Below are 13,150 nucleotides of genomic sequence, written 5' to 3'. Positions count from 1 at the left end.
GCAGGAATATTGATTTATAACCGCTAAGTGCAGTGAGCAGATGTTTCCAGGTACTTCCATCTCTTTCCACCAGCTGCTGCAGCCTGATCTGTGTTCACAGATGAATTGTAGATTTTTGTTTCCTAATGAGCACTTGTCTTAGCATGGCAAACTTGAAGATGGTCAAGAAACTTCCTTCTCCTCATCTCCTGTTGCCTCTGCCAGTTTTCTAAAGCTATTCTGGTGGTATTTAAATAACACTTCATTGTGGAAGTTGTTTTGATTTTGGTCAAAGTGATTATTTGTATGAATAATTACTTGCATAATTAGAATCCAAAATGGGTAGGTGTGTCTGAGGAGCTTTCCAAGCATTTTAGAAAGTCCAGCCTGGAAGAACCACATTATACTCTTGTTCCTCCTTGTTTCTTTACACATTTTCTTTTTGCAGAATGTGCTGCTTTGGCTCTTCACTATTCAAGACTGTAACTAGGAATGTCCAGAGAGGGGAAAGATGGAGACTTAATTCTGTTAATAAATGGTTTGTGTTTGTGAGAGCCTGGGTTTGCACACAGGTAGGTAAATTACTCCTTAAAAGGAAATTCAAACTGATGAAAGAGAAGACTAAAACTTGTGACAAGAGGGTGACAACCTCAGGGACTCATGGTATTGTTGCATGTGCCAACCTGAAAAGTCAAGGAGATGTTTGCAGCACTGCTGCCCCACTGATGGAGTTATCAGGAGCACCCACTGACAGAAAAAGTTATGCTTTATTTACCGATGCTGTACTGGTGCAATCCCTCCTTCTCACTGCTGTAGCACCTGTCATAGAGAACCTTCCTGCAGAAACCATGTAATTCCAGGCGAAGAAGCAGGACTGGTGCTCACAGCGGGACAGCAGCCTTCCTGCAGCTGCCATCTGCTGCTCCAAGATCTCTTCCTCTGATGGCAGCTCAACAGGTATGTGCCGTAGCAGCATTGGGCTTCTGATCCCAAGTTCCTCACCGATGAGGGAAATCAATGGGATCTCCTTTAAGCAACTGACACTTCAAGCAAGTACTTAATAACTTTCTTTTTGTTCTCTATGTGTATCTACTAAGCACTCAGCGGTGTTTGTCCACTGCAAATTCCCTTTCCAGCACTTGATAACCGTCACTAGATTTGGCAATGTGAGGTTTGGGATTGGACTTGATGATCTTAAAGGTCTTTTCCAGCCCAAATGATTCCATGATTCTGTGAAAAACTGCCATGTTTGTTTCTCCCTTTGCTGCCCACCCCGCAGAGATTCACTGGCCACAACACGCCTGCTGCTCATCAGCTGGCACGGGGCAACTCTGTCCATGACCACCTCAGTGCTCCTCTTTGTTCTCTTCTCTAGCTAATGAGCATTTTTCGCCAAACCTCTCAGAGTCAGGTGCTGCCGGGTCTCAGCTGCTCAGGTAAGAGGCTGCCCTTATTACCAAGTACCAGTACATAAAGGGTGGCTACCAGGAGGATGGAGACTCCCTTTTTACACCAGTCACATGGAAAAGACAAAAGGTGATGGGTATAAGTTGCTCCTGGGGGGGATTCTGATTGGATTCCAGAAAAAAATTTTTCACCATTGAGAACAGTTAAACATTGGAATAATCTCCCCAGGGAAGCGGTGGATGCCTCTATGCTGGACGCTTTTAAGGCTCAGATTGACAGGGTGCCGAGCCATCTCATTTAAACCACATTTAAACCTAAAAAGGTTGGACCAGATGATCCTTGAGGTCCCTTCCAACCTGGCATTCTGAGATTCTAGCACAGCATTGCTATCCAGTTGAGGGAGGTAATTGTCCCGCTCTGCTCTGCACTGGTGCACCTCCGCCTTGAGTACTGGGTGCAGTTTTGGGTGCTGCATTATAAAAAAGTTATCAAGCTACTGGAGAGTGTCCAGAGGAGGGCCACAAAGTTGGTGAAGGGTTTGGAGGAGAAGCCATGTGAGGGGCAGCTCGCTCTGTTCAGTCTGGAGGAGACTATGGGGCGTTACCTCATTGCAGTTTACTGTTTTCTCACAATGGAAGACCTGAGATCCGTAACAAAATATTTGGTGACAATGCACAAAAAGTGATGTGTTCAGAGTATTCACATCTTTACAACTGTGTGGTCTCAAGTTCCCTTCCCTCATAAATTAAGAGACATCATTCAACAGACAGCAGTTTACTGCTTCTTCAAGAGGAGGAGGAGGAGCAGGCGGTGATCTCTTCTCTGATGACCAATGTGAGGACTTGAGGGAATGGCAGAAAGATATGCCAGGGGAGGCTTAGGTTGGACCTTAGGGAAAGGTTCTTCACCCAGAGGGTGGTGGAGCACTGGAACACCTCCCCAAGGAAGCAGACACAGCACTGGCAGAGGCTGCCCAGGGAGGTGGTGGAGTCCCCATCCCTGGAGGTGTTTAAACGACGGGCACATGAGGTGCTCAGGGATGTGGTTTGCTACCATAGGTCCGGCTGGACTCATGATCGCAAAGGTCTTTTCCCACCAAACGATTCCCTAATTCTACGAATATTCTAGAAACATCTGGACCCCGCGCTGAGCCCCAGGGTGCGGGGGGTGCCCGGTGCCGGGTCAGAGCAGGCCTCGGTGCCGCTGCAGTACCCCACACTCGGGCCGATCCGCGAAGCACGACACGACCGCCCCGCCCTGCCCCCCCCCCCCCCGCGAGGACCCCGCGCTTCCGCTTCCCGGCGGCGCTTCCGCTTCCGGTGGCGGCCATGGTGGAGGAGGACGGAGGTGGTGGTGCTATGAGCTTCCTCAAGCGGTTCCCGCCGCCGGCCGAGGGTGTCCGGCATCGCCAGCCCGACACGGAAGCGGTGCTGGGGGGACGCAGCCTGGGCGCTGGGACGCTGTACATCGCCGAGAGGTGCGGGCGGGGGCGGCCTCGGGGCGGGGCCGGGGGGAGCGGGCCCGCCGGGGGCTCTGTTCCCCGGGGTGACGGGGGGGGTCCCCTCAGCCTCCAGGGGCTCTGTCCCCCGGGGTGACTAGGGGGGTGCCTTCAGCCTCCAGGGGCTCTGTCCCCCGGGGTGACGGGGGGTCCCTTCAGCTCCGACAGGCTCTGTCCCCCGGGGTGACTGGGGTGGGTGCCTTCAGCCTCGACGGGCTCTGTCCCCCGGGGTGACTGAGGGGGTCCCCTCAGCCTCGACGGGCTCTGTCCCCCGGGGTGACTGAGGGCGTCCCCTCAGCCTCGACGGGCTCTGTCCCCCGGGGTGACTGGGGCAGTTCCTTCAGCCCCATGGGCTCTGTCCCCTGGGGTGACGGGGGGGTCCCCTCAGCCCCGACAGGCTCTGTCCCCCAGCGTGGCTGTCGGGGTCTCCTCAGCTCCGCAGGGCTCTGTCCTCCATGGTGACTGTGGGAGTCTACCCCCCAAGGACCTGCCTGAAGGTGCTGCGGGAGGGTTGTTAATAACAGGAGGCTGTTGTCTGTGGGAGGCCCCCAAAGAGGGCTGTGAGAGCCTCCACTATTTCTTCTACATCATGTGGACACTGGATGTTCTCATAAAGTAGAAATTGGGCTGATGTAAAAGATATTATATGAGCTCTTTATAATTTCCTTTAAGTTGTCCCTAGATTGTGCAGTTAAAGAAGACAGGTTGTTGCTAAAGGCAACATCATTTTCTTTAGCTGTGGAATGGTACCTTGTAAATGTAAAGTATTTTCTGCAGTGGTAGATGGTTGTTAGAACAGAAGCATCATCTAAAACTTGCACTGAGGAAGGAATTGTCTTCTGAAACCTTTAAACTCTGAAGTGCTTATAAAGTAGGTAATATTATTTGAGGGGCGTTTCATAGAATCAGTTAGGTTGGAAAAGACCTCAGAGATCATCAACTCCAACCTGAACTTGTTAGTGATATTCCGTTCCTTTTGGAGAGGAATCTCTGGAATTTCAGTTACTGTTTTGTTTAGTTGTTTGGTTACAGATACCAAGGCTTCTGTTCTGCAACATCTATTCTCCACAGTATAATGTTGGGTTTCCTTGTAGCTCACTTCCAGTAGATTTTTGTGTGAGGCGCATACAAGTCTGCCAGCTTCCTCCCAGCGTGTTTTGAGGGTGTTGCAAGAGTCACTTGGTGGTGGTGAATAGAAAATGCTGGTGTTTGCAGGAGTGCTGTGCTGTGGGAGAACTGGGTGGACAATGTGGCTTTGGATCCAAGTACTGACTCTACAGCTGTCAACAACTGTAAACATTGAGAGTTGGCCCATGGAGGCTAGGAAAGAAATTCCTCGCTCCCACTTCACTAGCTTTGCTCTCAGCCTGATTTCCCAAGGCAAGGAGCGTTCTGTGACCTTTGCATTGGTTTTATTCCCTCCACAAAAGCTTGTGAATGCCGAGTTGAGTTTTACGCATCATGGAGGTCTTGCTTCCCTGCCCCTCAGTCATTCTTTTTTCTGTGTGACCTCATTGACCACAGACAAAGTTGGCTGCTTGAAAGATAAGTGTAAGCCCAGTGACAACAACCTGTGCTGTCTCTGGCTGTGGTTAGGGATGAGAGTGAAAATGTAGGAAGCAGAGATTATAGCACCTAAGTTGTGCTATAGGAAGCAGAGGAGTCCATCACCTGGCATTGTTAACTCCGCTGATCACTGAACTGATCGTTTTTCTACATTCAGCCTATACCCACATCAGAGCTGGAATCCTCCAGAAATTACCATCGTGACTCTATATCTTGAAAATCCCCAGAACGTATGGTAGTCTGAGCTGTAAATCGCACTCTGGAACCTCTGTCGTTATCTTTAGAATGATAAATATCTACAGGAAGGAGAAAGTAAAGAGGTAGGGGGATAATTTCAGGCTTTGGTGCAAATGTGATAAAGGTGAAGCATGTTTAGGGTGCTTAGATTCATATTGCTTCAGGAAGGGCTTCTTTTACCTCCAGTCATCAGTTAATGTTGTTGCAGGGTCCTGTTAGGGCAGAGAGTAGGATAAGCATCTTGTCCAGCCAGAATTGCCCACTTTTGGGGAGTTGATTACTTTTCTGCAGGCATGTTGGGTACTTTAGAGTCTTCTGTTAGTTTCTAACTTGTCTCTTTGTTTCTTTTTTTTTTTCCTACTTGCTAGTCGCCTGTCTTGGCTGGAAAACTCTGGAGTTGGCTTCTCCTTGGATTATCCCACCATAAGTTTACATGCTGTTTCCAGGGACCTCAGCGCCTACCCATGGGAGCACTTGTACGTCATGGTGAATGCCAAATTCGAAGGTATGCCTGGACTGTTGCTTAGCGTTCCCCCACAGGCCTAAGCAGCCCGATTTCTTCTTCACAAAGAGTAAATTTTGCTTTTAAAATATGCTTCATTCAAGTTATTTTGTTTTCATCCCCCTGAAGGATAGTTATTTTAGAAGTATGGCTTTGCCCTTGTTTCGAGTCACTTCTGTACTGTTCTGCTCTCAGTGTGTCAATACATACAGCTTGAGCTCTGAAAACCGGTTCTCTGCTCTTGATCATTTTAAGCAATTTAGTTCCTCTGAAGTCTCACTGTGATTCCAGTTTAGGTACAATTTTTGCTTTATTGAGTTTATGTTAATGTACCATCCCTCCCCCCTCTAGGCTTTATGAATTCCTGCTGTTTCACATCAGCCTGCATGCTTTCATGCATTTGCTCCCACAGCTTGCTTAAAAAATACGACAATAGCTCCCATTATGAGGTGTAATGAATCTTTGTAGACTTCCCACAAAAACCTTTTGACCAGTCTTGCTTTGACCTGCAGAAAGCAAGCCTTCTTTTTCATTGTTTGTATGAAGATTTATTCTATTTTTGATGTATCATGTTTTTTCTTCTGACAGAACTGTTAATATTTTAAGTGTGTCATAAACTGCCACCTCAATTAACAGTAGAGACTGTTAAGCCCTTTGCAAGTTTCCTCTACCCTTCGTGCCTACTGGTCCTCGTAGTTAAAGGTTAAAATCTGGCACTGAATTTTTCTTTAGATAATCTGTATGCTGAAAGTACTGACAAGGCTCTGAGAAGAGAGAGGTGTTCTGAAGGTATTAATGCTCTTCACTATTTCCTTCTCTCTTGTCACTGCTATTCTCTGACAGTCTGTCACTACAAATAGTAAGAGAACGTATAGGTGCACCTCTTCTCTCCTTTTCCCCCATTTTCCTTTGTTTTTATTTAGAAGTAAACTGAGCCTAGTTTGAAGAAAGATACTCTTTCCAGTTTTTAATTCATAGTGATAATGCTGTTTGAAAATATGGACATCGTGTGATATTTTATCTTTAAATCCCTAATAGACAAATTTTTGGGGTTAATTTTTGTGTGTTAATATATGATTTCTGGCTACTGTAAATCTTCTACTGCAGGCAGATTTGTTTTATTTAAGTCTATCCCTGGCCTGGGACTTTAACTGCTGAATAGTGTTAAACCCAAACCTCTTGACTTCTTTGGCCGCAGAAGTCTTCATTCTTAGTTGGGCAGGGTACATGTTGTTCTTCCTCTGCAAATCTTTCTTGTGCTCTGTGTGTGTGTCCTTGCCCCGTTTTCAGAAAGCACAGTCAGAGGTTGACTTCACTGAAAACAAGGAGCTGGGCTTGGCAGTAACAAGCTGTGTCTGCAGCTGTCAGTTGGAAAAGGATTGGGTAGCTTCCTTGGACACTTCCATTTTTGGGGGCAGCTGGCTGGCAACTTCTTGGCTTCTTCACATTCTTGATGGTGCCAATTTTGTATGTGACAAAAGCCACTCTCAGTGAAAGAGCCTTAACTGTATTACTCTTTTTCTGTCAAAAATAATTACACATTTTGAAGCTGTCAGTGCAGTGTCCCCAGACACAAAGCCATGAACTGTAGGCATCTTCTTTGGAGTTTTAGTATTTACAGAAAGCAAAGCGTTGTGTTGTTGCTTACTTATTCATGTGCGAGGTGCACAGCAGTTGGGAAGCACAGTGCTGCCCACAGTTTTCATTGGCTCTGGGTTTACTTTCTGCCTCTGGCATCTTGCAGGTGGCTAGGAATGTCAGAAAGCAAGTAGGGATCTGCTTTAAATGTCACGGTCCTCTGTGAGAAGCCATACTGGAAGCAAAGTTGATTTCATGACAGTAGTGTCAAGGATCCATAAAATTCATGTAATTTAAAAAAACAGATAAATAGCATTGTGCAAGTAAATGAAACTGATTGTGAATTGTGGTTTTTCTGAGCACAGTTTGGTTTTAATAAGAATCGGGCAATTTTACTGAAGTACACGGGTACATCATGAACATTGCACAAATCTAAAGTCCTAAAATTATAAATAGAGAAGGTTCTATGTGCTTTGCAAGTGCTTTGAGGTGCTGTGAGAGGACCTCATATATCCGTAAGGTGGATGGGAACAGGTTGGTTTGTGACTTCCGCAGCCTGTGTCTAGGTTTCTGATTTGATTACCTGTATGTTCCTGAAAGAAAAAAACAAATGTGACTCTTTTTGACAAAACGAACATGCTTCTTTTTATCTTTACATTTCCTAAAGAAGAGGAGACAAAAGAGGCTCCCGTGGCTGAAGGGGAGGAGGAGGACAGCGATGATGACGTAGAACCAATTGCAGAATTCAGATTTGTACCTAGCGACAAATCAGCCTGTAAGTGAAGAACTAAACCATGGTTTAGCTTAAAGTCCTTGCCATATGTGGAAGACTTTTCTGGTATAGAGATGTAAATGATGTGATGCTTTAGTGTCCTTCTCCAATTACTTGGTTTCTAGGTGCTGAGAAGAACAAAGCAAATTGTTTTATCTTGCTTGAAACTGGAGTATTTCAAGCAGCCAGTTCTCAAGGAAAATTCCAGTGTTTTAAAACAGAGACTTTTAAGCATAAACATATGACACATAATTTTATGACTATACCTTTGCAGATAACTTGTATGGGAAACATCTTATTAATTACAAATTCAGTGATATTTGAGTCGGCAATGCTTTCATTGTGAACTTGCTAATGCCCAGGCTGTACCACTGGAAAGCAGTTGTATCCTGTCTGGTGCAGAGCTTACAGTTGAATCCAAGTTCTAAGAATCTTATATATGAGGTGCTGCAAGGAATCGTGTAGTAGGTAACCACAGGCTGAATTGTCCAGCGATAAGACTTTGTCATCAGTGAAATAATGGAAGAGGGCTGTTAGGAGGACTAAGCAGCAGGCTGCGTGTAGGAAACCTGGTTTGTTTCTCGTATGGCTGCTGGCTGCTTGGACGTTTTCAAGTGTGAATTGAGGGGTGGTACTTGAAAAGGAATATTCTCAGTCTCTCTGACTACTTAGTCCAGGATTTCTTGCTTGTTGTTGTGGGCTATTGGTGGAGAAACAAGAGAGGTTTGTGTTCATTTGTGTTCCTGCAGTGGAAGCCATGTTTTCAGCGATGTGTGAATGCCAAGCTCTGCACCCGGACCCAGACGATGAGGATTCAGACAACGATTATGAAGGGGAGGAGTACGATGTTGAGGCCCGTGGTTTGTAACAGTTGTTTCTTTTGAAACTCCCAGCACATGGATACCTGGAACTTCTCCTATGGTATCTGCCGTGAGAATAGTTTTGTCTGTTAAACTTGCCTAAACATTCTTTATGCCATAGGCACAGTATAAAAACTCAGAAATCTGTAATTGAGCTGTCGCAAATACTGGTATTCAGCAAAAACATTGTTCCTATTCTCAAAAGCCCCAAGACGCAAACACCAGCCTTTCTGCTCCCCTTGGATGTGCTAGCACAAGTTCAGTGCCTATGCCGTGGCGTGGTCAATTCCCATCACTTCCATAACTGATATAAGCAGCCTTTTAATCTCAGTCAGTTAATCTGAGCATAACTCACATAGCTGTTGTCCTGTGCCTTCACTCCTGCTTGATGCCAGCCCCTACACTTGGGTCTGATAAACATAAACTTGTTTTTGCAGAGCTAGAACAAGGTGATATCCCGAGCTTTTACACATATGAAGAAGGATTGTTGCATTTAACTGCAGAAGGTCAGGCCACCCTGGAGAGGTTAGAAGGCATGTTAGCCCAGTCTGTCAGCAGTCAGTACAACATGGCTGGAGTGAGAACCGAAGACTCGATAAGGGAGTTTGAAGGTAAGAAATGCTTTTACTAAAGAATATATGAAAGCAGTGGTTCTCCAGTCTGGCTGATCCACAAACTGAATACTGAGGAAGTCTCATGCTGTGGGTGATATCTTACTGCACAGTGTGCATCGACAGCAGTTTTATCTTTGTTTGCAACCACAAGATTTAAAAATGCCTGTGGCCCTATGGGCAGCATGTTGCCTGCTCTGGGTCAAGGGCTGCTGTGTTAAAGAAGCACTCCCTTCAGAATTTTTGATTGTTACAGATATGATTTCCTAGAATAGTGGTAGAGTGAAGTTGATTTGAACTTGTCAGTCTACGTGGGGATTAGGAAGCCATTTCCACGCTAAAGAGGTAGTAGTATATTTCTTGAAAATACCCTAAATTTTACGTTTCAGTGTGAACTCAGAATACTTGAAATAGACTGGAATAGAATTAAAAAAAAATGTGCTTTTCTGAAAGATGCTGTGTTTTAATGCTACTGATTGTTCAAACGTGTATTTAAGGAGTAAGGTTCCTTTTTGTTGGGAAAAAAATGCAATGTCTCATATTTTGCTTTTTCTGCATGCTGTTTTCACTGGAGCAATGTATTACCTGGGAGAAGAACAGGGAAGTAGCTTAGTGGTATTGTTTTAGTTTGGGTTTTGGTTTGGTTTTTTTTGAAGGTATTTTAGTGTTTTAGTATGGCCTGACATTTTTGGAGGATGTAAAATGATGGAGCTGTTGTGGATTTCTAGCTTTCAGCTTGCCTGGAATAGTCAGCACAATAATAACTGATCTGTTCTGATCCACATGGGTGATTTTTTTAATCTATTTATTTTGTCAGTGGTTTACAGGTTCTCTTTGTCCCACAATTTCAATTAAATTTAGATAATGTAAAGATAACTGTAGGGGGCTTGTATCTTAGCAGTGCCTTTCATTTGAAAATTTTGTCAGGTTTCTGAACCCAGAAATTTTGAAAACTAAAATAAATTTATCAGCAGTCATGTCACGTGCTTAAAGCCATCTCTATCAGTTTTATTTGTCGCCTTGATCTTATTTGCTGCAGTACTGCTTCTTGGTTTGCTACAATTAATAATATCCCCAGGGCTGCTCAGTTTCAGGATTCTGTTATTTTTGGACATTGCAACATAGGGCAGTTGTTCCTTTTATCAGCTTCATGATGGCTGAGAGTGGTTTCAGAACAGGATCCAACCTCTTTCTGTTAAAGCATAACTAAAGCTATTAAAAGGAACCATGCCATTCTTTACACCAAAACTTCATTTAGAAAACTGAAATTGTTTAAATCTGTCGTTTAAGTCCTTTAATAAGATAGGATGAGGCGAGGTGATAGGAAGCGGTGACATCTCTAATTGACACACTGATAGAGCTGGAACATAACCACGAACTTGTGAGCACACCATTTTTTTCTTAGGGCGCTTTCTGAAGTCCAGCAAAGGAGTTTTCTGTTTTGGCCATCTCTTGTCAACAGATGGCACTCCCTTTCTTTCCTGGAACAGCATCCTCTGCTGGCGAGCCTGCCACATTACCTAGCGTTGGCTGCTGTTGTTTTTCAGATGGGATGGAGGTGGACATAGCACCGGTAGTTGCTGGGCAGTTTGAAGATGCAGAAGTTGATCACTGAGGAGGAAGTACGCTGCTGTAAGTCTGCTGTTCTGTCTTCCGATGCTAATGCTTTTCAGTCCTGCAGAGCCCTCCGTCTCTGTAATTTGTGTAGTGCAAATGATCCCAGATATCCCACAGGAAGTATCTTGTGATGTCAGGATGATGATGATTTAGAGAAAGAAGGGTAGCTGTAGTTCTCACAAGCACAGGAAGATGTTCAGTGATCTGTCCTGAATCGCCTGTTGGTGTAAACCATCACCCTGTGTAGGTAACTTACAGGGATGGGCCTGTCTGCAACCAGACAGATCAGCCATCTGATAAGTTGTGAATTGTCGAATTTCAAAGGCTCTTAGATGCTGATATATGAATGCTGGAGCCACTGCTGGAAAGTTACTGTCCTTAGTATCCATTACTTTGCCCGTAGTGTGCAGGATTTCCCAGGCCTTTCAAGAGAGCTGAACACTTCACAGCGCCACAAGTCCATCTCTTCCTTCACTGTAAATGGAGCAGGAACAGTTCCTGGTAAAGTTTCCAAGCAGTGTGGACGGGATTGTTGTAAGAAGTGCACAACTTCGAGTCAACACCCTGCTTAGGTGGCTGTGTCAGTGTGCCCTCTTGTCTACCATCACCCATACTGCTTTTCTCCTGCCTGAGGTATTACAAGATGTGCCAGCATTTCCTCGCTGGCCTTGGGTGGGAGAGGAGAGCGGCTGATTCTGGGACTGTGTTTGCAGTGATATGCAGCGGGGCTGGGATTCCACTTCTGCTTCAGCAGTGCCTGCGAGTGTACAGTCTGCACATGCTGCTCAAGCAGGGTGTCCCCGTTGTGCCTCTGCTGGAAGGGAGACTGCCAGCTCTCGCCTTGAAGTGAGCGCACAACTATCCCACTTGAAATGCTGGGGCAGACAGACAGAAGGTGGCAGGGGAGGAAAGGGCCACAAATGGGAAGAAGAAATGCTGAAAAAAATGGTGGAAATGGCTTACTAGTGTTATAGTCCATTAGGGATAACAGAGGAGGCTGCAGTCCCTGAGAAAGGCTGTTGTGGAGGAGTGATGTGCACCTGCTTTCCTCCTCTGTTGTTTATTTTATGTTGTTGCTGTTAATTCTCCTGCAGGTCTGACAGTCTCTGAGTAGCCCTGGGTTCATTTACTGATCTCAGCCACTGGTCCTGAATTTGTTTGGTGTAGGAGCTCAGACTTTTCTTTAGTTGCTCTTCTTAGCCAGGGAAAGACTTTGCAGTACAGAGAGGAGATCTCCCAAAACAATACAAAACAGCGGTTGCCCCACCACTGGACGATTATCTGATTTGATGAACAACACATTTTAAAATTAAGGAAGACTCTTCAGCTATAGCTGAAGTGCCTCTTAGTGAATGGAAAGCTTGGCTGTGATGACTGCCTCCAAGACTATTTTGGTCTATGGTTTATAAAACAAAATAATAAAGTTGTACTGTTGAAAATTTAAATTTGAATGTTTATGGTTCTGGCTTTAACTTAAGCAGTATTAAGGAGACTTAGTGGCTAGCAGCACATCCTCAAAGAGCCTGTGAGTGCTGGTGAAAGTGGTGTTTGTTGATCTTCTAGCAAAGCGCCAAATAAACCCTGTACAGAGTGGTTTTGGTCAGTAGAATTTTTCAGCTGTGGGAGCTGACTGGACAGGGAGTCGTTCTGCTTGTGCTGCTCAGAGCTGAGCTGATCCTTGTCAGGGCACATCAAGTGATCTGCGTGGGCAGTTTCAAGTATTGCAGTGATGTCACTCCAGGTAGCGGTTTGGGAGCTGTGGTGTGAGGGCACTTTTTAGAGTAACCACCAGCCTGACTGCAGTGTTGTAATTTAAGTAAGTTCAAACACCTAGGATATACGGCAGCAGTAAACCGCTGAAGGTGACGTGACAAGAACAGCTCTTGCAGGTCTGTGCTAAATCCCTCTGCTAACAAGCTTGAGCACAAGGGTGGCTTGGTCCTACCCTCTGCGAATAGGGGCAGAGAGGGGAGCACGCTGTAATCTTCTTGGTACTTTGTGGGAGCTCAGCCCTTTTAACCTTCTGAACTGCAAAAAACCATCTACAAGAACATCTTGTTTGTGATCCTTTAGAGAGCACTGTGCTGCCCTGCCTCTAAAGTGATGTCCTCATGGGATGCTCATGTTGCATGTCACTGCTTGTTACCCAAATGAGATGTGACAGTTGGCTGCTGAAGTTCTTGGAAGACTTGCTGACAGTTGTTGTGGGACATTTCCACCGATCTTGTAATAAGCAGTGTTTTGTCTGTCGCATCACGAGGTTGCGGTAATTGTTCCGAAGCAACTGGTGTATCTGCCTGTAGCAGTACAACAGGGTGCGGACTGTGAGCGCATACTGTCCTTAGCTGACCTGTAATTCAGAGCTGCTGTCAAAAGCAAGATGCTCAGCCCTTCCAAAAATGAGAGGGTTTGCTTACTGCTGTCCTCTGTGGCTGCAAAGAACGGACAACTTCTACTTCGTAAAGATTAATAAGCTTCTAATTTAATCCCAATTATGTAAACTGGGTGTCTTGTATCTTTCAG

At 45.3% G+C, this 13,150-nt stretch overlaps 2 protein-coding genes across 5 annotated transcripts in view; one reads left to right on the top strand and one right to left on the bottom strand.

Moving 5' to 3' along the window:
- The first annotated feature begins 2,695 nt into the window (after positions 1-2,695).
- Positions 2,696-13,150, top strand: part of CLNS1A (chloride nucleotide-sensitive channel 1A) — a 21,004-nt gene continuing 10,549 nt past the window's right edge. For 2 of the 4 annotated variants that reach the window (XM_054056238.1, XM_054056236.1), the window contains exons 1-6: positions 2,696-2,863; positions 5,056-5,192; positions 7,435-7,542; positions 8,289-8,399; positions 8,837-9,010; positions 10,558-10,642. In XM_054056238.1, coding sequence (XP_053912213.1) covers positions 2,715-2,863; positions 5,056-5,192; positions 7,435-7,542; positions 8,289-8,399; positions 8,837-9,010; positions 10,558-10,625 — 747 coding nt within the window. In that variant the 5' untranslated portion in view covers positions 2,696-2,714 and the 3' untranslated portion in view covers positions 10,626-10,642. Of the gene's footprint in view, positions 2,864-5,055; positions 5,193-7,434; positions 7,543-8,288; positions 8,400-8,836; positions 9,011-10,557; positions 10,643-11,721; positions 13,142-13,150 lie in introns of those variants that run through there. The other 2 variants (XM_054056237.1, XM_054056239.1) reach the window with 2 other exon arrangements.
- AQP11 (aquaporin 11) overlaps positions 5,933-13,150 on the bottom strand; it is a 25,198-nt gene continuing 17,980 nt past the window's right edge. The window contains exon 4 of the transcript XR_008448161.1: positions 5,933-7,360. The gene's annotated coding sequence lies outside the window, so the exon portion shown is untranslated. The remainder of the gene's footprint in view (positions 7,361-13,150) is intronic.

This window comes from Cuculus canorus, chromosome 1, assembly GCF_017976375.1.
Source record: "Cuculus canorus isolate bCucCan1 chromosome 1, bCucCan1.pri, whole genome shotgun sequence".
NCBI lineage: Eukaryota > Metazoa > Chordata > Aves > Cuculiformes > Cuculidae > Cuculus > Cuculus canorus.
Note: the sequence above shows the minus strand (reverse complement) of the source record. Positions and strands in the feature narration are given on the sequence as shown.